The 26,666-nt window shown below is 42.1% G+C and overlaps 1 protein-coding gene across 1 annotated transcript in view; it reads right to left on the reverse strand.

Annotated features, from left to right (window-relative positions):
• SLC2A13 (solute carrier family 2 member 13) overlaps positions 1 to 26,666 on the reverse strand; it is a 1,310,727-nt gene that overhangs the window by 438,619 nt on the left and 845,442 nt on the right. The window contains exon 5 of the mRNA XM_069229759.1: positions 20,529 to 20,692. Within this exon, the coding sequence (XP_069085860.1) occupies positions 20,529 to 20,692 (164 nt within the window). The remainder of the gene's footprint in view (positions 1 to 20,528; positions 20,693 to 26,666) is intronic.

Consider the following 26,666-nt stretch of genomic DNA (forward strand, 5'->3'; position numbering starts at 1 on the left):
GGGTAAGCCCATGCCTGCACGTTTGTACACAGATGATGCAGTACTCGTGGTGCGGACCCCAAATGCATTGAACTTTCTTATTTTTGCTTTTTTTTAATTTTATGACTTTGATTGATCTTAGGACCAATTTTACTAAATTGCATATCATGTCTTGGGGTCCAAAGCGCAAAACCTTGTCTACACGATCTTTCGGTTCCGATTTTTTGACCAGTAAAAGCACCTTCCCATATTTAGTTATGCGTATTTCGGGTCATGTTTTCCGGGTCAACCAATATCGTGCATCATACAAATAAATTCTCAAAGGCTAATGGGGTTGTGGGTAGCCTTCCTCAGCCGATCGGAGCTGGCTCTTTATTTTCACTGCTTCATATATACAAATCCCAGTGTGTTCCACTTGCAATGTATGGTGCTGAGACCTAGGGCATACCGAACTGTTCTTCCATTCAAAGGGAGGACAATAGAATTCTTCATAGGTTACTATCCCTCCCTATATCTACTGCTACTTATGCTTGTCATAAAGAGCTTGAGTTGCCATACCTCGAGGTTTTGATTCAGGTCCATCCAGTTGTACTTTGGCTGTCGATTTGGAAAACCCCTGAGGAATTTTTAACCAAGGACATAATATTGGACTATCTTTCCATGGACAAAGGCTTGCACAATCTCTGGCTAAACTATGATAAATCAGTCTTCGAATGTCTGGGGTTGAGATGTTTTTCAGATCCTTCTTCGTGTATTTCCATCTAAAACAAATCTGTGGTGGATGCGTTGTTTGAATTTGCAGAATCCGCACTGATCAGAAGCGTGGTGAGGAAAACTAAGACAGCCAAACGTTTGGATTTAAGGGCGTTTCATCATCATAGTAATTATATTTGGCTTGTCCACAATAGGTAGGAACGTTCCCTGTTTTTGCTTCAGATCTGACACCATAAAATATTTGCTTTGTTTCCCTTTGGGATATTCAAACTATTCTGATTACATGCCATTTCCATTTGATAACACATCTGATCAGACAATGTTACATTTTATTTTATTTTGTAAATGTTATATGCGGTTTACTAAAGTGTTTTTAATGCCACTTTTGAGAAAGTTCAACCCTGATCTTAGAGCATGCAGGGTGGCGTTTAGGCTTTTATTGCTCTTATAAAATGAAGAGGTAATCTTTAAAGTTGGTAAATTTTTTAAAGCTGCTCTACTCTCGCTGAGAACGATGTTATGATATTTTATTTATTTTTTTCTCTGTTTTTTTTTTTTGTGCTAGGAACTATGTATTGAGATTCTTATAATGAATTACCACTGTTGTTAGTGTTGTACTATTATTAATGAATTATTTTTTTTATCAAGATTTTATTTGTAAGAATTTTTATACTCTGATTTGTTTTAATTGTGCTTAAGTATTATAGATTTTAATAAGCTACCGAATAAAGTTTATTGAGTTGAATTGAGTGACTGATCCTTTCCTTGCATACTATGCATTCACATGTGTTTCTTTCGGCAGAGAATGTTGCCTTTTCACCAGTCTAAGTAGTGAACTTCAGGTAACGTGCCTAAGAAGGGTATTTCACATCCAGCAGAGGACATAACGCACCTTCCACGAGTTACACCTGTTTTCGCGAATAGACCTCTACATCCTGTGTTGTGAGTGGCTACAGCAGCAAGATGCATTACTGGGACTTTAATGCTTTGAGTGCAAACTTCCTGTCACTAGTGATCTGTGTAGCTCTGAGATGATTTGTGTATGAATTTAAACTTACTCTGCAGTACAGCCAGGGCACAAGTCTGGGGTACATGCATGTACACAGTGTCCAGACACTATTTTCACAAGGTGGACGCTGTCCACCCTGCCAAATAGGTGTGCAGCACTGTAATAAGCTGAGCTCCTCCCGTTTTAATGTGTAAGCCCCACAATGTATTCAGCAGCGCCTTTCCATCTGAGCAGCAACGCACAGGTGACAGAGAGGGGGCTTTTTATTTTACCTTCAAGCTGGGGCCAAAACAAAGGCTATAGTTAAGTTGCCATCAGGCCTCCTTTTGTACTCGCTGGAGCTATCTGGAGCCTCACACCCACCTGAAAATGCAATAGCAGGGAAACAAAGGCACACAGACTGTGGTCACTTCACAGGTACTTAAGAGAGACAGGGTTTTGACTTTGGTCATTCCCTGGATATAAGAGATACGCGTGCAGGATATAAAAGATATGCATGCACAGTAAGAAGGTCAGATATTTTGGTCTGTTCTTGTATTTGCACAAACAGCAATTTTAAAATCACTATTTTGTTTTATTTCTTTTATAGCTCTACTTATCCCAGTGCAGGGTGTCAGAGCGCTTTACATCATATGTACACATTATACCTTGACATTAAATCATGTAAGTGTAAATCTATGTACAGGATGTGTTACATAGGATAGTGAAGGTTACAAGGTGTAAGAGTCACATGTCCTTCATAGCTCACTGTGCTATATTAAAAGGATTACAATTTATGAACTGCAAGTAACAATAGGATCTCAGTGTTAAAACAACCTAGCTACAGAAAATAACAAGCATTTGCAATGCAATGGATCTCGTATTTTCTCGAATGAGAGTTATTAGCGATGTAAACTCCTAACCGGACTTTTCTTGCCACATAAATTGAAAATGAAAAATAAAACAGTTTCACATAAGTGAGACGATTCACCGCACCACGGCCACCTTGAGCATCAGTGTGAAGAGACACACAAAAGGAAAAAGAAGCTCGCATGCAGTCAAACTTATTGGCAAAATTACAATTAGCCATGTAACAGGGGTGACGGCCAAGGCGGAAACAAAACCTCCCCAAGGACGGACAAATGTAAACCATTTGCCAATGTCCTCAAAGGATTTTTTAAGGGCAAGAACGAGTGGTAGTGACGGGCGTGAGGTGGGCGTTGTTAAAAGCCCAGATACATACCAATATGTCGGAAAAGCAGCCCTTGTGCGCTGATATGCTCGACATAAAAATCAGTCATAATGTGCTTTGCAGGAGACACATTAACCCTCTATGCTATTTTGATTCAAAATTTGGACTAGACACGACATACATTTTCCCAGCAAATGTGTTAACCACCAGTTATTTTACAATCATTATTATTCTCTGAGAATTACGGGGCATACAAAGATCTTTGCAGCAAATGCCTTAATCCCATAAGATTTTTTTAAATGTGGTCTTTCCTAACAATTAAACAGAACAAATGTATTGCCAAGCTTCTCCTTGTGTCAAGTGTTTTGTGGCAGAGATTTAAAAATGTTGAAATTGAGGCCCAGATTTTGAGTTGGGGTTGTATCACTTTTTGGCACAACCCCAAAAAAATCTGCATTTGTTAAATCGCTCATATTTTCTCCTTACAGACCTGCTTAACATATAATGTCTTCAGATCACATGTCATGTCTTGTGATGTAACTTCCTGTGAGGTTATGGATTATAATGCCACTTCCTGTGATGCCTCATGCGATGCCACGTGCCATGATGTTGCATGCTGTGATACTGCACACTGTGATTTCACTTATATACAGTCTAACTTGGTTAGTCCCCCCACTTAGGACTTGTGCCCTGAGTCTAGCCTTTGTCTTCCTCTCTCTGGCGGAGGTAGGTTATAAAGCTAGACTTCCATGCACAGCATTGATGAACAACTAGACCTGATGTGGGCCCATGCTACTTCCACTTACATCTAACTCTTAATAATGTATTTCCACATTTACAAAGCACCAAATATTCAAACCATCCATGTGCTGTGCGCTCGGGCAGAAGCCTGAATCCCTCTAGTAATGAGTCAGCATTCTGTCACGTGACGGGCAAGGGGAAAGAAATACAAATGGACTAGAAGGACAGAGTGGTAACCAAATGAAGAGATGCTGTGCCAGTGCACGAGACCAGCCTGATTCCCTCTCCCTCCCCCCCCCCCCCAGCCCCCCCCGGCCCCCCCACGCATCTCGCTCCTCCCTACATTACATTGCATACTGTGGACTTCTCATGCCTGGCCAAGCCCTTTCCAGACAATTCCTTTCAGGGTTTTGTTGCATGCCGCCTTTGGAGGTACCCTGCACTGTGACATTTCTAATGTATTTATATCGTCACAAATGGGCTTTATGCCTTACTCCATGCATAACCATTTTCAAAACCTAAACTTCAAGTACTAATAACTAGACGTGCCTAGAACGGCTCTTCGGGCTGATGGGGCCTCTGTCCATGCAGGGAGTGAGGCTCTGGTTTAGAGTTTGGCGGATGATACTCCGGCTCACACGTGCCGAATATTCCAACCCTGTTATTATAAGTGCATTGTATCCTAATGCACTTGCGAGAAAATGGATGCGATATATACATCTCTGACTGAGTATAAATCCCAAACTCTAAATGAGGCCCAGAGGTATTTCAGGAACCACCTTGGGGTGGCTGATTGGTCTGCTGCTGACTGAACGGTGCATCATTGCGGCACATCATAGGCCTCACCTTTGTGTCACTCAAGACCAGCGTTTTTATCAATGCGATGCCACGGGGAGGCGCCAACCAGTTAAAGAAGCATTGAACGTCAGAAAAAAGATAGGTTTTAGGAAAACATCGGGAGACACATTTCTGTTTACGACGATGGCGGGAGTTCCATTTATGAAGATGCGATTCTGTGCCTAACTGCACTAGACCCTGGCGCTTGTAAATTTCTGAAACGAATCCAAGAGTCTTGGTGAAATAACGGCCTCCGGAGGATTAGTGCCAACGCGCAGGAAATCTAGCAGATGCCTGGAGTTGACAATATTTACAAAAAATAAAATAAAAAATTCAAGCACGGTTCTATCAACGTGTATTGAGCCACGCTTCACCTTCTTTTACATCATATTTGGAAAACATATTTCCCAAGTGTATTTTATATAATCTGTCCTACTACTGCAGTTTTTACCCTGCAATTGGTCTATTATTCTACAATGTTCCGATTTCCTGGAATGACGTCAGTGATCCATAAAGCGGTTTAATTAAATAATACATAACGTTCCGCCCCTCACTGTAATGGAATGGAGAAGGATAAACATGCACATTCAGAACCAAACAGAAGGGCAACCCTCATACAATGAGTGGCACATGGTTTGGACCAGCGGACCCCATCAGATGAGGGTTCGTCCGGTGTTGCCGGGTTGGTGGACAGGGACAGTGCTTAATTTGTGCTTTCTGTTTCCGGTGCGAAGCACCGGCACTTTTTTTTTTTTTGAAGGCCGGGACTTAATTTTCAGCCACAAGGATTTATTGGGAGCAAAAGACACATTTGGGAAAGACGGCGGAAGAGAGAAACGAAAACGCGTCAGAAAGTAGAAAGCTGCAAGACTGAGCTTCATGAAGGGGTAGGGCGGGGCTGTAAATGGATTGAAGAGTCCCGAGATGGCTTCGGGATTACGCTGCCTCAGTATTCTGTGATCCCACATTTAATTGCAGTAGTCGCGTGTTTCAGCGGTGAGCTTTGGGCACCGGCACGATTTTATTTACGAATTAAGCACTGGACAGAGGTAGACTGAAGCAAAAAGAAACCACCCCGAACAAGATCGAGCAAGGTAGACAGAGCTCATTCAATACTGTAAAAAGTAGGCTCACGTTTCAGCCGTTGCTTAGTCGCCACATTTATCGCGTTACCCCATTATTGTCCTGTGCCTCATTGTTACTAGGCTTTGTTCTGGCTCACCTTGAGAGCGCTCGATCCACCACACACAGACCCGTTCATTATTCTACTTACTTCCCTATTTCAAACCTTTCCTAGCTATCAACATTTCTTGAGAAAATGGTAGCCACTCAGTTTCAGGGCTCCTGAATCCCATTAACATTTTGCCTGCAGCTCATCGCAGCACCCGACCACAATGACGGGCAAGCCTACAATCATTGCCTTGCTTGATGACTTCTGACACACGATTCGCCCTGGTGGTGCAGGCGCCTTGATTCTTCTGGACTGGTATGTAGGCATTCAACGTGAAAGAGGCTTCAGAAGGTGGACATAGGCAAAAAGGCTCTATGAGGGTTGCAGCACTCCGGACCCAGAGCCCACAGTGGCACTGCACTAGCTGTGGTTCTTGTCCCAGTGGATAATCTGTAGCGTTCTCCAGGGGCAGCAATATCAGCAAATGTGTTAAATGTATACCTCCTTCCTGCGATACACCTAAAATAATCATACAAGGAACCTTATTGTTAAGCTGCCACCCTCAGCCACAGATTTCATCAGCTTCTTTAAGGCCTGTTTGAGAGCCGTGTAGCAAGGTGGAAATATTATGTGGTATGGCTGGGGGGGGCGGTCAGGGGGGTTCCTACCATGTAATATTAACACACTACCCAATGATGAACAACAATAACCCTTTTCTCAGTCCTGGTAGTGTGGCAAAGGGCAGTCAGGCATTACTGGAGGAACATGTGTTAAGCATTTTACAGGGTAGAGCTCTTTGGGGTCCCAGGACCAAGATTCAGTGGCCAGTTCACTTTTACCTTGCTCGATGAGTCTGGATACAGAGGTAGCTTTGAGCTGTCAATCACATGAAAAGGTCGCACCAAAGCTGCTTTTACCACATGGACGAGGCCACCAAGAAGAGGCTGCAAATACACAAGAGCGCGGTCGTTTCTGACGTTGTCCCTGTGACTGTGAGTTGCCCTCTTAATGCAGAGTCGATTTCAGGGGTCAGTCACCGTACTGGCGACCAACAAGCCTTGGCTGCGGTAAAAGTAATCCAAAGGAGCTTCGGCGAATGGAGGTGCAGCGGAGTCCGGTAGAGGCTCGAAACTTCAGTGACAGCCGGACTACAACTTGCAGAGTGCACCTCAACCCCTTCCTTAGGGCATTCCTCGGCGGGCCCAATGGCCAGCACCTTCTTTGGGTTCAGCATGTCGTTTTACCTGAAGTTTGCAGTGGACGGGTCCCACCAGTCCAGGGAAATGTAAGATGGCTCCTGGCTGTCACAGGGGTCCCTCTTCCTGGGACTGCTGAGCTTTGGCCATGGAAAAAAATCGTTCACGCAGTCCCAAGCAATGCTGCGCTAGGGATCCAGTATCCATCTTTTCCTATGTTGCAGGGGCAAAGTCTTGATGTTGGAGAAACTGTGTCCTTCCTTGAAGTATGTAGATCAGAACCTCAGTTCTGGTGTCAGGGTGACCCTTAAATCCTGGATTTAGGAGTGTGGGAGCTAGTAGCCAATGGGCAGCTACCACCTACAGCAAATCCGCCCGAGGTAACCACATCCAGTGGTGTGGGTCCCCTTTCCTACCCAAAACCCACTATTTCTGCCCTCCTAAATATGGCAGAAATTCACTTTTGGTGTGCAGATCAGGCCTGTCCACCCTGGGGGTGTAGTCCATCTTCCTGGAGGAACACACCTCGCTCCGATGTCTCACTTCACTAGACCACTCGGATGTGTGACCTCCTCCCTGCCAAAGCCTTTGTTCTGACTCCTGGGAGCATGCAGGATGCCTAGCTGGAGGTCAGAAACCTGTCTTGGTGGTACCTGGGGCAAGAAAACCAGGGCCTGGCAGCCAATGTACATGTCAGGTGGGGCAATCAGGTCAGCAACCTTGAAGGTAGCTACATGGATAGATGCCAGCATTATCTTGACACCAAATTCGTGGCAGAGGAGAAAAGGTGCGTTGTTTGACACCTAACTCAATATACTTAGGTGGTACCATAAGGGAGCTAGTGAACCGGGTATGCCAGGGTACTAGTCCAATGTTATACTATTGATCGCCTATTACTTATACTGTACTTTAATGGTAAACTCATTATAGTGATATATAAGCTTGCACTTGCATGTCTACACTCTTAGCATACTGCACCCTACTTCCTGGACTTAAGAGGCCTTCTCTAGGGGTGTCTGACATATATAGTAAAAGCAGTGCTGTGCTTTTGTCACAGGTGAGGACATAGTCGAAATGGAGCACTGAATACTGTTCCTGCAGTCTGCAATGGCAGGCCTGCTGTCACTAGTTTACTTGGGTCACTCAGGGTGGCATAAAGTGCTGCAAGTCCTGAGTACCCCTTCACCAACCATGCCGAGGGGTACAAGAGGTACCATTTACCAAGAACTTATAAGGGAGGTTAGCTCTTGTCAATTGGGGATGCCAATTACACACGTCACTTTAGGGTAAAGAACACTGGCACTGAGGCCTGGTTAGCAGACTCCAGTCCACTGTCCGAGTCGAAAACCGTATCTAGCAATTCAAATGGGGACGAAAAGTGGGGGGACATCTGCAAAAAGTCCAGTTTGCTACAGCCATCCATACATGAATGCCAACCAACATTCTGTAACTAAAAAGATGAAAAGCTGAGACATTGGCAGAAGGACATGATTGTCAACACATAAGGAAGACAATAAGGTAAGTGCAAGCTCCTTGTGCCTCAACACTGGGGTACATAGAGTCAACTCTTTGCAATGCGATGACAGCCGGAGGGCTCCCCGTGCACAGGCATCAATATGCATTGGACAGGTCCTCAAACAGCAGAGAAAACTTGTTCCTTACAAAACAAAACGCTGAACCGCCTGTGCTCACCTTAGATTTGGGTAGTACCCAAATAGATGAATATTCATTTGCTGGCACAGGGCACCCCGCCGCAGCAAACGCAGAATTCAGCAAATTTCAGCCTCCACTTGAAATACAGCAGAGAAGTAGGGGTCCTGCTGCATGAAGAAAACACCTTGCCACCCATCAAATTGAGGTATTTCAATTCATCACAAAACAAGGCGTGAAAGCAGCAAAGGGTTTATTAATGTCAATCCTATGCATCACCAGGAGAAAGTTGTCTGCCTGGTTTGAACAATAACATTCCATATAGAACATGGAATAATCAGACATCATATTCTACATATAGAGTGACTGAAGACAGATCACCAGCCTGGGGCCTTGAAATCAACCAGTTTCTCAGATCAAGGGAATGGTTTGCCTACATTATTGATTCTGTCGTATGAATCCCACAGATTAATTCTGCTTCTAAAACTGTTTCTTTCTACTTAAAACATTGGAAGATAAAATGTCTGTTTCTTTCTTATGCCCAGAAGGTCCATGTTCTTCTAAACCTGAAAATTCACAGAGTTTACTATGGGAACGGTATTTCCAGGAGGTAGGAGAGCCAAAGCAGAAAGGTGTACTCATTGACACCAGTAACGTAATCTGCTTGTGTTAAACCTGAGCCAGAAAGAGGCCTTTAATGTGCAAACAATTAACATTTTAGCTTTTGAGACACCTTAACTCAAAGGTTCTAACTAAGCTTATGTAAGGTATGAGTTTGTTTCTAAAGAAATCAACTGTGGGATATTATCTGCTATGCAGACATGGATGTTTGCATGGTGGAACATGAGCTCAGCTTTACATTCTTGTCGGCAGGTGATTCGTGCCTCATTGGCTAGAATAAATGTTACCATAGACATTTTATGTGTGCTTTGTAGTCTTAGGTACACCCAAGCAGGATATGAGTTTGGGACTCGTGCTGAGTCAAAGCCATTGCATATTTCCCTCATGTGGTGTGCTCATTAAAGTCTCTGAAGCCTTGGTTATCTGGCTCTCTCTTTCTCTACAAGAAGTACCTTGGGCAGTACTTTGGGAGGCAAGATGGCATGGTTGTAAAAGTATCTCCATTATCTCGCAGGGCAGAGTGCTTGCTCTTTGAACTGTTAGTACCAAGGGGCTGCAAGGCAGTGTGTCCACTTGTATCTAAGATATTCCAAGGCTTTTGGAAGAACTGAGGGAGGCTAAATCCTCCCCTGGAGACAAGCCTGAGGGTACCAATGGATCTACTGACAATACCTGTGCCCTTTTAAATGTCTACTACATTGAATACAAAAAGTTGCAGACATTATAGTCGTACACGAAGGGAAGGGAGCACAACAATGAATTCCAAGTTCATTTTGGTTTCTAATTTCAACAGAGTAATTTCCTTGCTCTGAAGTTAGCACTGTTTTGTTGGGGTAGACAAAGATGTCTTCTGTGCCACCTGTTGGTGATCAAGTGCTCTGCAAACCACTAGGCCGGGGGTAATTACGCCGGAGCAATCGGTGTCATTTCAGTAATTACGCATTACTCCTGTGAAGCAAAATTACGTGATTATGCCAGCTTGAGTAATTAAGAGTAATTTGGGGCAAAAATCCGACAGCAAGAGCTGAGGAACAATTATCTAAGAGAGAGCAAGCATCTGCTGGCTATTGCTTTTCATGTCCTTCATCATTTAGTGCTATTTTCTTAGCGCAAAATGCATCCTCTGGTGAGTGCTCTACTTTTAATTGAAAAAAAGTAATTGCCAAGGCCCTCGTAAGGACGCCATTGGCACCCATTGCCCCTGCCAGCACCCTCAATGACAGAACAGCACAATATTTTAACCACCGTGCCCTAGAAGTGTGACAATTCAGGCTATCCCGGGCCCCAAAAGCCATAAGAATAGCTTAGGCAGCAGGTATTAGCAAATTTTCATGTATATTGAATTAACAAACAACTGCTGTTGTGTTCCTCTCTAATTTAGACAACAGCGCCACAAGTGGTTTTGACAACAATTAAGTGAATGTGCAGAGCATCAGAAGCCACCAGCTCTAAGCACTGCCCCTGGCTATTTTGGATGCAAGGGTGCATTTTGCACCAAGAAAATAGCGCTAAATGCTGGATTATGCTTCTCACGTAATGACGCATAATTACCAGTAATTTTGCTGTAATTACGAGTTAATACGCTACAGAGAATTACGCTAGTTATGCCTATCTCTAAAAACCACTGGAAATAACACACAATTAGGCAGCACATCAACAAGCCCATGGCTGAGTTGGATGCATGCCGTGGCAGAAGCGGTTTGAAAGCAGCTTATGCCAGGTCTATAGGAAGATCGACAGCAGATTTCTTCTCCAGCTGATTTCTAAAACTCTTCTAGTACATTTGCATTTCTATGCAGATATTCATGGTTAAAGAGACTGTGAGAAAGTGGGCTGTTGGTTGACTAGGGTGTGAGCCCTGGTCAAGCAGCAAACACAATTCTTGTCAGGGTAAGGCACAAGTAAACCCCAAATTAACTTGTGCTCACCCATTTCGCAGCTTGGAACATACCAGTCAGGCTCAACTTGAAGGCAATGTGCAACACTTCAAACAGTAAAACAGTGAAACACCACACAAAAAGGATCCCACACCAGGTTATAAAAACAGAATTTCATTTAATAAATAAAACAAGACCACAATAACGAAAATCTAATAAGTACAAATTGAGTTATTAATTTTTAAAGAATAAACTGTAAAGTAATGCTTAGAAGTCATAATCATCAACTCAGGATTTCTGGTCGCACCAGACCGGGACAAAGTCAAAAGCTCAGGCCGACCGCAATGGAATGCGAGCTGAAAACAGGGACCCTGTTGGGCTCACTGAACAAAAGTACTTTAAATATATGCTGCGGAGCAGTGCGTGGGTTCCGAACCACGCAGTAGACTGGATGCAACAGCAGCGATGCATCAGTCCGGAGATGCAGTAGTGCTGCAGTCTGAGTTCCTACTGCATCAATATCGAGGAGCAGAGGTGCAGTCAAAGAAATGCATCGGTTACAGGGACGTTATAGTTAGGATCTGAATTTACTCATACAAAACCATAAAAATTCAGTAGTTAGAGCTCTTTCAAGAAACTATAACTCGTGCTTGAAGGTAACTTTAACTTGCTCCTTCGCCATGCACAGCTAATTATTCCACATATTATATAATTAATGAGATCTTGTATGGCATCTTTGATAGTATCACTGCGACATTTGCAATAAAATTATCAAAAAGAAAAATGTGCATGGCAAGGGCAAATGGGATAGTTACCTTAGGAAGCGAGTTATAGTTACTTGAAAGAACTCCAACTATAACTGCTGAATTTCTATGTTTTTGTACAAGTAAATTCAGAACCTAACTATAATGTCCCTGTAACCTTTGCTGTTTTCAGTATATTATATATATACATATATATATACATATATATATATATATATATATATATATATATATATATATATATATACCTCATAATCCAAGTGACCAGAGCTTGGTAGGAAACTTTACAAATGTGTTTGAAATTTCTGAAGTGTTTTTCTGACAAAGTGTGGTTGTCATTAAAAAAAAAAAAAGAGAGACTTTGTACTTTCTTCTGGGTACACAGTAATCCATGTTACTTCAAGCCGCTTAGTACTTATTCAAGGACGTAGCTTGGTAAGTAGGATAGGGGTGTGAGCTTCTGATTTTTCAACAATCGCGCTGGCATATAATGTTAAAATACATTATATGACAAGAAGAACAGCAGAAAAGGAGATAAATGCAGATTGGTAGGGGTACTAAATGAGACAAAACACAATATTGTGTCAAATAATCAACATTTTTGAAGACATGCAAAGCAGAGAGTGTGTGTTTTTGTCTGTTCCTGTAAAAACTTCTGAAATCTGACAGACATCTTACTGTACTCAACTGAAAGCACCTGTACCCAGCTATTCAACAGAAACTACATTTATTAGGGGGGCATAACACCCCAAACACCCCCGCTCCCCCACAATGCTATGCCTCTGTACCCACTGCTGAAGCTTCAGAAATAGCAGCTCTTGAAAAAGTAGTGAAATGTTTTCAGGCTTATCCAGGACTGGTCTAACCCATCTTTAAAATGTAGTCTTTACACTATATATTTGTTCATCTTTGTTGATGAAACTTTGTGGTTCAACAAAATTTTTAAGCAAACTTTGAACACTGATTAGAGCCTGGCATTATTGCTCCCATTCAATTTAATTCATTATTTTATTAATGTTATTAGCTTTAAAAAAGCAGGCTAAACATATACTTAAAACCATTATCGACATATAAAATCAATCCATTCATAATAACATGGATACAAATATAATTACTAAAACCAGCATTTCACACAGCTCATAACGTTTTTATCATCTTATAGTATTAGTACTCAGATGCTACTTTGCATTTCAATGCTAGGTAAAATTGCACGTTGGGTATCTTCAGTTCCTTCACCACGTAATCCACATTTTCATAATATTCTTGGGGGTTTACTCCATCAGCCCGTATTTTCTTATAGATAAGTACCACCAGTAAGTAAATTAAAGAAAAGCATCTAATTTCAGGATTGTTTAATTCCTCAAGCTATAACTGCATTGTGAACTATGATACGGTATTTAATGTTTCAACCAAACTAGATATCAAATAGCAGTAACACAAGTCATCCCTAAAACTATATATTTTATGTTGATGCTTTCTAAGTCGAAATAGGTGAACTACATGCATATATTTGTCAGTGCAACAAACATATAAAACAATTATCAACTTGCACAAGATAAAAGCTATGCATCAGCCAGCGATTTTTTCCAACAAGTTTGTAAGATTATTTTTTACACTTAATCCCAGCACATGGTGTCCCGTTAGACAGGATGCTATGCATTCATGCCGCTGATTTGTCTTTTGACAAAAATGAATGTTGGCATCAGAAAGGGCATTGGCTAATCAATCACTGATTGACAGTGAGGTTTTTCGATCCTAGCTTATATGAGTGAAGAGTGGAATACGTCACTGTAAAAGGTGGAGGGGTCTGAGGGGAGGAGCTAGAAAGAGGCTGCACCCTTCTAAAAAGCAGAATGTAACTAGCAGCAGGTTTCTTAGCAATACAGCGATGCTACGTTTAAGACTCCAACACAAAGAACCGAAAAAGGCTTAAGAAGCGGTGGGTGCATTGTTGAATAAACACTGGCAAAACCAATTGTTTCTGGCACTGGCTACCAGCCTTTTGGCTTTGTCAAAGCTGTTGTCATTTTAGCAAAACATTATAGTTGTAGAAGCTGCAGGGTCTCACTAGTCAAAAATAAAATAAACAGGGGCTAAGAAAAAGAAATGTTTTTTGGTTCCAGGAAGCACACATTGCCGTAGTTGTCCCTGGCACTTAAGGGATCTACTTTATGCATTGGTGTGCTCCTTGTGTAATGGTAGAATGGTGTCACTCACAGTGAAGTTAGCCAATGGCTGAAGTGGCTGATCTACTGCCCCATGCCCTATGCTGCAGGGGGCAAAAGAAAAATGTGAATGACACAATAACAGACCAATCGATGAAGAGGATTACTGAAAGCCCCTTTTATTGTATACACAACATTTATTTAAATCCAAAGGTCATGGATAACGCCAGACCTAAAAGCTCATTCAAGTACCAACAGAAAGAGGTTACCACTGTGATACCAAAGCATTGCACAGTGACTTCTATTGTCCACCAGTCTACCAAATGGTTCAAGTGGGAGAGTGGGGGTAACTAGTCACTTTATTGTTCAAAAGGAACAGACAGCTTTTAATCCAGCTATGATAGAAATCAACATTTTTCTCCTATACCACCTGTTTCCCTTTATTCTCCAAATAAAACTTTCGCCATCTAGAGAAATACTCAAATAGCACCCATTTATAGAAAGATAAGGTGTTGTCTTTATGCATTGGACAAAAAATGAACTTGAAGAATTTAAAAAATATTCAGCAAGCCTATATTAAATGTAGTGCTGCCTTCAGCACAATGGGTCCTGCATATGCATTTGGCATAAAGAGATTTTTTTCAGAGATATTTGTATTTGATTACCAAGTGTAATACATGGTAATGTATTGGTTTACAACTATCAATGTTTTTTCTCTTGGGGTGTAGTAAATGGTTTCAAATCTGATAATCATACAATAGGAATCAATAACTCCAGTGGAGTATCATGGCCTTGTGGGCCCAGTTAGCACCTGCATGGGTAAAAAAGGTAATAGCAACAAATATCGACTTTAAATAGATTTATGATACATGTGCCGTAAAGGCCGGGTTCAGGTCCAGGTTTTCTTCTCAAATGTCTTTAAACGATCCCTCTGAATTATTTTTCTTATTATGGTTCTCACATAAGGCAAATGAAGGGAAATGTGAACACATTTTGTCCAGGCAATCTTTAACCTTATCAGTACGTGTGTCAGCCAAAGGCGCGCACACACGCCTCCCCCCACCCCCTGGTAAAAAATGAACCAAAAAAATGAAATTGACAGGGGGCTGCCCGTGAGCTGGGCTGACCTTCTGTAGATATATATATATATACACACATACACACACATATTTATATATATATATATATATATATATATACACATTTATATATACATAGAGAGAGAGAGGAAAAAAGACTCTATAGAGGGAGAGAAATCTCTCTCTCATATATATATGAATATATTTTATATACATATATATACATATTTATCAAGATAATTTGTGTCAATGCATGTGTGGTTTCCCTGGGGCTGCGATTGGCCCCCAGGAAAACCACACACACATATAAAAGTGATCTCTTTACATATATGTAAGGAGAGAGACTCTTTCTCCCCTCCCAAATATCCAAATATATATATACATATATATATATATATATATTTGCCACCGGTTGTCTCACAGCGCGTGTCTTCAAAGCATTGCACATACTCCAATCGACGCGTTTCGAACCTAGCTTTTAGGCTGCAATACAAAGGTCAATATAACCCTTGTGATTATGTTACTGATAGAGAAAGATCAGACTTTTGTCTAGTGGCAGTTCTGATGCCATAAAGTAGTGCAGAAGGTTAATATGCCTGCTGAAAATAATAAATCTGTATTTTATGTAAATAGCTGAGTGGATTAGTAAAGCCAGCTGTGCTTTAAAACAAATGAAATGTATGTGCGAGGGGGGCCATGGAGAGATGAAGGGTATTTTTGCTGGGTGGTAGTGAGGGAATCTGAGGAGGAGGTCATGGGAGTGGATGCACCAAAAATGATAGTCAGACTGGGCGTCACAGGTGCTAAAGACTGTGATGATGGGTATGTGGCAAAGACTATGATGATGGGTATGTGGTAAGGTGAAGTAATAGTGTTTCTTTTTTGTTTTTTTTCAGTGTCTATAAAAAACCTGCTTATCGAGGGATGAAGAAAAGGTAAGGTGACTGACATTTACTGTTTCACACATCACACACACACACACCCACCAGTAATTTTGTGACCATCTACATAGGATAGTGTTTTAGAGGGACAGTTTAGCCAGAAGCAGAGATGGCGTCTCTTTGAATGACTGCTGTTCAAGCCCTAACTCGGGATATGGAAGACAGCTCTGATGCAGGATCAAAGACTGAGACAGCAGATACTGAGACAGCTTCTGAGGGAGAGGACAATGGAGCAGACACTGAGAGTGAGTTCTCAGTTGGAGGAGTCCCATCTGACAACTCCTCTTCCAGTGATTCCGAAGGAGGCGATGAGGACAGTCGTGCTGTCCCTTCGCAAGCACAGTCTATGCAGCGGGACAACAATGGGTTAGCCCAACCCAGAGTACAGGTGCGTGCAGTGGCAAGCACAGACAGCATGCTCTCTTGGCAGCCTTCCAATTTAGTTCAGCCCCAAATTCCACCTTTTACTGGTAACGGTGGATGTAAAGTCGATATGGCCAACTTTTTGCCAGTCGATTAGGTCTATCTCTTTTTGGATATGGACTACCTTGTCTAAAAAATTGCGTGCAGGACAATTTCTGAGGGAGCATGGAGGCACTCTAGGGCTCCGTTTAGGATACGCTAGTGGACTCCCACTTTGCTGGCGGATTGAAGATATTTTTGGGCCTTACTCTCAAAATGGGGTTAGTGCAGAAACCCACCTTGCAGTCTTAATGGAAGACTCGCACGGTTTGGGTAACCCCCATCTTCGCATAGGGCCACGACAGGGAAGGGCCCAAATCGTATTGTGGAGACATCAAAATTATTTATCAAAAAACAACCTGGTTCTGTAAGGCAGGCACCTGCATTTTTGGTCCTGGACTCGGTGGCCATATAGGGAATCCTACCAAACCCATACATTCCGAAAACTAGACACCTGGCGGAGTCCGTGGAGGTGTGGCTTGTGTGGATTTCCCAAAGTTTTCTTACCCAGAATACCCTGCTAAGGTAAAACATTGAATAAAAACCCTATTTTCCCTTGCATTTCTGTCACGTAAACGACCGGAATATGCAGGGAGCCACAAAAATCCTACTACCCAGCATTTCCCCACTCCTCCTGATAAAAACGCTACCCCACTTGTGTGCCTGGGCCTAGTGACTGTGTCAGGAATGGATCACTCGAGGGTAAGGACTACCATTGACCGTTGTGTGATCCATTCCTGTCAAGGGCACTAGGCCTACCCTCACAATTGAGGTACCATTTTTATTTGGAGACTTGGAGGAATGGTGGGTGGAAGGAAGTTTGTGGCTCCCCTCGGATTTCAGAACTCTGCATTGCTGAAATGTGAGAAAAATGTGTTTTTAGACAAATGTAGAGGTTTGCAAAGGATTCTGTGTGACAGGATTCCCCTAGGTGTCTAGTTTAAAAAAAATAATAGGTTTGCTTGGTGTCCCTAGGTGCTGGCTGAGCTAGGGGCCAAAATCTACAGCTAGGCACTTTGCAAAAAACGCATCCATTTTCTTTGGAAAAATGCAATGTGTTCATGTTGTGTTTTGAGGCGTTTCCTGTCGCGGGCACTAGACCTACCCACACAAGTGAGCTACCATTTTTATAGGGAGACTTGGGGGGAACGCTGCGTGGAAGCAAGTTTGTGGCGCCTCTCAGATTCCAGAACTTTGCATTGCTGAAATATAAGGAAAAAGTGTTTTTAGACAAATTCTGAGGTTTGCAAATGATTCTGGGTGACAGAACCCGACAAGAGCCCCACAAGCCACTCCATTCTGGATTCCCCTAGGTGTCTAGTTAAAAAAAAATGTATAGGTTTCCTAGGTGTCCCTAGGTGCAGGCTGAGCGAGATGCCAAAATTCACAGCTAGGCACTTTGCCAAAACCGAGTTTGTTTTCAGTGGAAAAATGTAATGTGTCCACGTTGCGTTTTGGGGTATTTCCTTTCGTGGGCACGAGGTCTACCCACACAAGTGAGGTATCATTTTTATCGGGAGACTTGGAGGAGCACAGAATAGAATGATAAGTGTTATTGCCAATTGTCTTTCTCTACATTTGTGCCTTCCAAATGTAAGACAGTGTGTAAGAAATAAGTCATTTTGAGAAATGCCCTGTAATTTGTATGATAGTGTGGGTATCCCTAAATTCACAGATGTGCAAATAGCCACTGCTTCTAAACTCCATATCTTGTGCCCATTTCAGAAATACATAGGTTTCCTTGATACCTGTTTTTCAGTCTTTATATTTTACCAAATTAATTGCTGTACACCCGGTATACAATGAAAACCCATTGCAAGGTGCTACTCATTTATTAGTTCTGGGTACCTTGGGTTCTTGATGAACCTACAAGCCCTATATATCCCCGCAACCAGAGGGGTCCAGCAGATATTGCTTTAAAAAATCTGTCATAGTTTGAAAAAGTAACAGAAGAAAACGTAGACACAAATGGTTGTTTTTTAACTCAATTTAATTTTTTTTTTATTTGAACTGTTACTTTATATAGGAAAACCTTAAAGGACCTACACAAATGACCTCTTGCTGAATTCAGAATTTTGTTTACTTTTCAGACATGTTTAGCTGTCCCGGATCCACCACTGGTTTCACACCCATTTCTGTCACTAACTGGAAGGAGGCTGAAAGAACCAAAAATTGTAAAAATGAGGTATGTCCCAGTAAAATGCCAAAACTGTGTTGAAAAATGTGATTTTCTGATTCAAGTCTGCCTGTTACTGAAAGCTGGGAAGATGGTGATTTTAGCACTGCAGACCCTTTGTTGGTTCCCATTTGCAGGGAACAAACAGATGTTTTCTTCTGCAGCACTTTTTTCCTATTTTTCCTCCAAAAAAAACACATTTTTGCTGTATTTTCGCTAATTTCTCTGTCGCCTGCAGGTGAACCCACAAACTCTGGGTACCTTTAGAATCCCCGGAATGTTGGAAAAAAGGACGCAAATTTGGCTTGAATAGCTTATTTGGACAACAAGTTATGGGGGCCCAAGTACAAACTACCCCTAGTAGCCAAAAAAGGGATCAGCACTGGTAGGGTGGGGGAGGCCAAGCAGCTAAGGGGTGAAGAGCAGCTCAGTGAACAGAGGTGGCAGCTTCCCACATATGAGGGTAATTTTTTTGGGTGTATTAATACAAACAATTACAGTCAAATAACAATAGGACTGAAAGGTGCAAGAAACCACTCACTTTACCAGAAAAGGGATAACTGGGGTGAAGGTGTCAACCATTTCAACAGGAGCACAAGAAGAGTGAGGCAAACACACAGGTCTCAATGATCAGTGGAGAAAAATATATGAGGGTTACACTAGGCAGACGGGATTCTTCACAACCGATGAACCCTGTTGGTATCACTGGTTGTGACTGTGGTACTATACGCAAAATAAAATGTCCAAATTATATATCTGTATGTAAAAAACATTGAATTTCATTGTGTATTGACTTGGTGGGTTGTGAGACTCAAGATAGGACTGTGGTGACAAAGGTTAAAATACTGTTCCCATCTCTCGCCATGAAAAAAATATTTCACTGGAACAGAATGATCTGATCCAACTTCTTTAAGTAGCTTTGACCTAACAAAAACTACGATACACTGCTTGCGCCTGGTAGTCCAGGGTGCGAAAAGTGGCTAGACAGAAACCTGCTAGCGCAGAGACTGCTACTTCTCCCCACCCAGGTACCATTGTCCTCCACCCTGCATGCTCAACATCAGTGCTTAAATGTAAAATAATGAGTGCCAGTGCCCAAAGCGCTGCTCAGAAGCCCACAGTCGGCACTATTAACTGTTGCCACAGGAATACCAAGGCTGTATCATCTTAAATCCACCTGTGGCCTCTGTAACCCATCACCACAAACTTCCTGCCCCTTCATTTCACTCTTGTAGGTTTCTGCTTTATCCCTTTATGACAGTTTTTTCCGTCTTCCTCGTCTTTCCGTTTTGTGTTTTTTTCCCCTTTTTTTTTATGGGTAAACATCTCATGTGGACAAATAAGAGCTGGTCCCCAAAGAATGAGTGCCAGTGGACCCCACTGGCAGCTACCAGGTCAAATTAAGCACTGCTCAACCTTCATCCCAGTCTCCTGCGCCACTCACTCCTATTATTTCTACGCCGCTGCCCCCTCTGCTCCTTGTCACCAGCCAGCTGCTTCTCGACGCCCCTCTAATGCTACATATCATTTGTTGTGTGCATTGTCTTCTCCCTGTTTGCTTGTCTGCCACCACTCTAGGCTGCCTTCCAGTTCCCATTCTTCCCGTATGGACAGCCTAAGGCCCCTCCACTGACAGCCTTTCACGCCCCTCATTCCACGCCTTGCATCCTTCCCAGGTCACTCCCATTGGGATTGCTTCCTTTGGTGCCCACTGACTACCCCCTCCACTTGCCTGATCTACTCTACACCGTACCCCCCCCCCCCCCCCCAATCCCCCACCATACACTGCCGCACGCAGGTGCATTGAGCGAAGTTTGCACTCCACAGTGCAGTTAACCAGATATAGTAGAATGCGCCAGTTGTAATAATGATGTTTAAATGGCACACAGCGAGCAAAACAAGAAACGTTATCATTGTGTGCACTCGGACATTTTGCGGCTAGCTCAGAACGGGGATACCTACGGGATGCACCTACCTAGCAAGCTGCCGAGGGTCAGTTTCCTCCGGCCGATCCGTTCCACGAGCCAGACTCCAAGCAGTGTGAAGATGAAGTTTGTGAAGGCGGTGACCGCAGCAAGCCAGATTGCAAGGCTGTCATTGCGCACTCCGGACATCTGCAGGATAGTGGCGCTGTAGTACCTGGAATACGAACAAACACATTCTTATTCCGTCAAACGTTGACTGCAACACCTCAAAAGCAACAACATGGTTGTAGAAATAGTACGTGGATGCAAAAATACAGACAGTCGGCGGCAGTGAAGTGAAAACATCGTCAGGCCACTTCGTACAACATTTTGAGCAAATGCTCCTTCTACCACAAAATCAGATGTACAAAACCATTTAATACATAAAAGACGTGAAGCACCTTTGCTGAACTTAGGTGCTGTGGTCATGTCAGAACACAACGTTCAATATGTTGACTGGCATAAGCAGGGCAACTATGTATATGACGTAAATGAAAGAGGCCGTTTTAAAGTCGGGGAAGCTAAAACATAACTATGGAAGACAACAAACTGAACACTTCTAAAGCATTAATAGATAGTTTGTCTTCTCAGAGATACTTTCCTTTCTAAGCCGTTCACTTGACAATATGGCATCATTTCAGTGCTCCTTCCAATAGGAGGAACCTGAAGCTTCCCAGAAGGCAGCGGTGCTTGCAGACTTGCCCAGGGGATGGTTTTGAACACAAAACCTTTCATATTCTGTCTTTCATAAAGACAATCTGCAAGAGTTTCTGCTGGCCAAGTCCTCAGTTATCCATTGAAAGTGGCTGATGAACAATGAATGCACTATTTGTTGCATACCACTGATCATGACAGAGATGAATTTAACTCTCACTTTGGAAGTGGATTTCTGTAAGGGGAACTGTAATCCGCTATAATATAGAATATATATTCACTATTTTTAACTGAAACTGAGGACTGGCCTCGGAGAGTAGCCAACAGAGATACAAACTGGGGATTAAGTTCTGATCCTTGATTGGAATTCTGACACATGCGATAACTATAGCTATCAGGTCAAATCTGCCAAAATGTACAGCGGGAAAGGCCTGGAAAAAGGACAAAATATGTGAATTTCAATGAGTTAAATACTGATTAAGGATAGTATCCCTTATTTTCAAATTAAAAACTCAGAATAAGGGATATATACCACACTCCGAATTATCCTCATTGTGACAGGCTATAGGAATTGCCCTCACTTCTTTGACAAGAGGTTGTCATCTTTCCTTAGAGGAACGCAGCTGTCTGGAAAGGCCACCAACACTGTTCTTATTGCATCTAAACAACTTTGCTCATATAGCTGTTTTGTAAATGCCCCAATTTCATAACTGATGAAGTGCGCCTGTGGTGGATTCTGACTGCTATGACCGGTGAATCACCACATCAAACCCAATGCCATTTTCCCACTGGCACATATGACCATGTTGTGGTGCAGAAAGGGTTTTTAGTAACAAATAGCTTTGGTACTTCACATCAGAAATATTTACCTAATCATAGCACACATTTTTTTATTTCAAATTGCTATAAAAATTTACTTTGATGAAAAATAGACACCCAAGTTAATCTAGCTTTGAACAGTCTTTCTGTAAATGAGAAACTAACTGGGCAATTCAAAATTTGTGGAATTGACCTACTGGCAATTTAGTCCTGGAAAAACATACTAAAAAACACCCCACTTTGAGTTAGTAAAGCTGGAATTAGGGATAACCTGCTGTATTGGAATTTGGGTAATTATTACTTCATGTTTTCCACTTTCTACCCTCTTCTTCCCATGCAAATTTTGTCAGGATGTTCCTGATGTCATTTTCAGATGGAAAACATTGTAATCTCAAATTGGACTCAAGCGCCCATAGGTCAAAATCTGAAATTACACTGCCATTTGGAATGAGGGCCTGCATCTATTGAGTTGGGTAACATCACAATAAAGCAGTTCATTTCGGGATACATTTGTGTCTGCATAAGAGGGGCTTAACTCTAAGGTCTGCACTACGAGTAGAAGAAATATATGTACTATGATTATTCTACAAGCAGTGAAAAAAATACAATTCACAGAGATCTTCCTTGGCACACTTGTGATTTCAGATCAAGGCTTCATGGAATTTAAAGTTTGTCTGAGTTAATGTGCCTTGAATCCAGTTTCTTGCATTAAAACACCCGCTGCTTACTTCACATCCCACATTCCTGAGAGGTGCACATGGGGAGCTGGTCCAACATGCAGGGCATGTCACCATTTACAGACGAACAGCTAGAGCTCCTTGTGACAACATGACACAATCATGCATAGCAAACAAGGACTTCAACTGAGCAATTTACTATTGATCTGAAATAATTATTAATTATTTGTTCACACCAGAGATACGCTGCTATTGAGATTCGGCCTCTGTGCTCAACTTCAAAGATTCATTTGCATCCCTCACCCCAACCAATCCAAAATTCCCCATCCATCAATGTGTTGTAAACGGATCCATCACTTTCTGGCCCTACCTAAGTGAAATTTGTAGCCAAAGCATGAGAGTTAGGATTGATCCCATGGCCATATTAAATAATTAAGCAATCAGAACACTAATAGGAATATATGGAAGCAGGAGAAGATGTGAGTGACTGGCACCACAGATTTTGAATGTATTTCATGTTTTCACTGTGTCATTACATGTAGGTATTATTAATCTTTAACACATTTTGAACTTTTTGTAGTGTTTTTTTTTTAATTAAGTATAATTTAAAGTAACAAATGATCACTTATGTTAAGGATTAATTATTGCCCTAAAACATGAATACCATTTGCGAGAAAAAAATCAGAAATACAGTAAGAACTGAACTAATATATCTTTCAAACAAGCACAATTTTGTTGAAAATACGCAATTGTGAGGCATCGGGAACAAGGTATCTGAGTTAATTATGTGCTCATTGCTGAGTATCTAAGTAACTTGCATTTACAAGAGCAAATCTAAGCAGGGTCCATTCAGTTCCTCATCCTTGAGAGGTTGATAAACCAAATACCAATCAACTGGGTACTAGTAACACATTGCATATACAGTGCGGTACAAAAGCAAACTGTGGGAGCAGGCACAATACGGCGAAGTACTTGTTATTATAAAAGACAAAGAAAGCATGTTGATTTTCTGTTTTCCTGTCACTTAGTTCCAATGTCATCCCAATTTTAGGATCTCAAGAAAACAGGCCTGGGTGATATCCATATTAAAATAAGGGGGGATGCTTCTTTCAGCTCTTGTCAGGCTTCATCTGCCTCCTACCTTCCCCGATAAACATGGCAGCCCTCGTGGTAGAATGAAGAGGGGAGAAGCAATGGGCTACAAGGGCACAGTCGCACAAGGCATACTGACAAGGCTCGGCCCTAAACCCTGGGAAAGCCAGAGTGAAGCAGACAGCTCCACGAAGAGAGAGGGATGAACAGATTACACAGAGGGCTGTCAAATAAACACTCCAGCCGGGAGCACTGACAGGTCTAAGACCCCGGGTTAGTGGAAGGAGCGAGGAAATAGAATTGTTTTCCAGTATGAAACCTCTAAAAGATTTTCCAGGACAGCGACAAATAGGAAGGCTGATTGACAGGGTACACAAGGGACAGCCGTGGGGCAGTGGATATGAACTAGCAGTCTTTTTTTTTTTTTTTTTTTAAGTTTTACCATATTGGTGGAGATTATTGGTTCAAAGTATCTCATGTGTTATCTGTCCGTACACATGTCCATTTATGTCCTGCAGGTGTGCATGTACATACAGACATTCTATAGTAAAAGAAAAAGGTTTGCAAACAGTTGCTATCCTAAATCCATGCAATATCTTCAAATGACTGCCCAAGAGCAAGAGATAAACCGTCACACAAGCACTCATTACCATTAGACTCAACTGCGGCAACTGTATGTCAAGATCCCCAAACGTCTCCTACACATACTCCAGAACATTCCAGAACGCTGCAGCAAGACTCATCTTAAACGTCCCTCAGAGAGCTCCACTGGTTCTCCATACACAAATGCAGCCGATTTAAAATGCTCATGCCTGCATACAAAGCACTGTGCTGCAAAGAGGCATTCAGCAGAAAAAATGCCCTTTTATCAATTTACTTATTTTTAAAAGTAAGCACTGTACGCACAGGGGTGGGGGCGGACAGCAACTTGGTCCACACTCTAGGTAGTGCAGGAACCGAGCACCACTGTGAGACCTTCTCTTACTATTGCAGTTCTAACAAACAGTGGCAAAGCTAATTGGTCTAGCCTTTAAGGTTTTTTAGCGATACTGCAGCATGGCTAAAGACGAATAAAAAAAAAATCAACCTGTCTTGAGGCCATCTGCATAATTTTAGTAGGAGTGTGCAAACATGGGTGGTTTCCTTTTTTTTAATTTACCAATCCAAGTTGAATCAGTAAATAGGAATATGCGTTTTTTCTTAAATGGGAGGGTTGGAAGGAACACGGGGGAAAGAAGCAACTTGAGGTTGAGCAAAAAAAGCAACACATGAGTGCGAGTGGGGAGAAGTAGCATGGGGGCATAGGTGGGGGAAGTAACAGAGGGCCGGGTAAGGGGACAGAGACAAGCAAACGAGTGACCAAGGCCAATGTCGGGAATGAGGGAAGAAAAACAAACAGGCAAGAGAGAGCAATGTGGAGTTGGGGGAGAAGAGGCACATTGGAGAGAAAGCAGTGGGACACAAAGGTGAGCACATCACAGAGGAGTTGGGGAAGAAGCACACTGGTGGGAGAGATCAATAGGAGCACAGAGAGGGGAAGAGAAGCACACCAGGAAGGTAACTGGAAACACATGCACTCCTGTGGAGTGCTTAAGATAAAGGATAAAAGTAATTCCCTAAAAGTGAGTAGTAGAAGGGCACAAGTAAATTGCCAATGCTGCAGGGGCAGGACAGATACAAGATGGACAAGGCAAGCCATCAAATAATAAGCTGGCAAATGAGAGTGACAGTAAAGTGAACCTATGTTCAGCAATAGGTGGGCTCCATACCATTCTACGTTCTTGGTGAGTTCACAATGTGCCTTTTGTTAGACATAAAAAAACAAAAAATTAGCAGCCCCATAAGCCCACAAGTGTACCACCTATTTAGTCCTCATTTCCTACAAGCTTTAGTATTGCTGTCTGATCATAATGAAAGTGTCATCATCATTTATTGGCACCTAATAATATTTTATTTTGGTTCAGCAAAGTGAATGAATCATTTATTTTGATTAACTTGAGTTACTATATGCTAACATTGTCACAAAAGGTGCTTTACCCTATGTTCGAATTAAACATTGCATTTCTGCTCTTCACAACACCTTTTCGGCTTCAGGAACCTGAGTCACTGTCTGCTCATTTAGAAATGTTATTCTTTGTTAGAGTATAGTCTGAAGGTACAAAAGTAGCAATCAGTTGGTTTGGACCTTGACTTCAGCACCTCAGTGGGATGGGAAACTAAGGAGATGAATACTCTTTTGTGCGATATTGTGAAGGTCGCAATGAGAGAAGAATTTGGCATGGTATCTGTGAGAAGGAGGATGTCCCCAAATATGGAGAGAACATTGGGCTTTGATTGGTTCTTGCCTAGTGTGAACCTGAAGAGTGTACCATTTGGATGGAACATATGTTTTAACTGTATCAAGCTTGTTAGCAAGACCAATGCTCCTTATTTTTCTGCTCATAGAGATACTCTCTAGAGCAATACATTTGCTGACAGTGCTGTTTCTGAATTTCCCAGATCTACTTACAACTTAGCTTAGCATTAGAGAGTTTCCTTTACGGAACCAAGACTCTGTTCGGATTTACATATGTTGCCTCTAATAAAGCAATATTCACATTACTAACTGAATTACACAGATTGTGTGCATGTATGATGGATACAGGTGAATTTCGATTTATGAATGATTGAAGAGATTGGAAACTAAGTTTACTTATTTGCTAATAAAACTTTATGGTTTGCAAAACTATTTTTCAGTTGTTACTGTGGTGCAAAATCCGCTTCATTGTCAATGCAATATTAATGAATTTGTGATTTCAGCCTCAGTTCGAGATACAGGTCCATCCTTGTGGACATAGCGTAGTTCCGAGTTTGTGCCAAGCTAAGGGGATGCAAATACCATCCTTACCTAATCCGCTATCAATCTTG

This window comes from Pleurodeles waltl, chromosome 4_1 (assembly GCF_031143425.1).
Source record: "Pleurodeles waltl isolate 20211129_DDA chromosome 4_1, aPleWal1.hap1.20221129, whole genome shotgun sequence".
Taxonomy (NCBI): Eukaryota; Metazoa; Chordata; class Amphibia; order Caudata; family Salamandridae; genus Pleurodeles; species Pleurodeles waltl.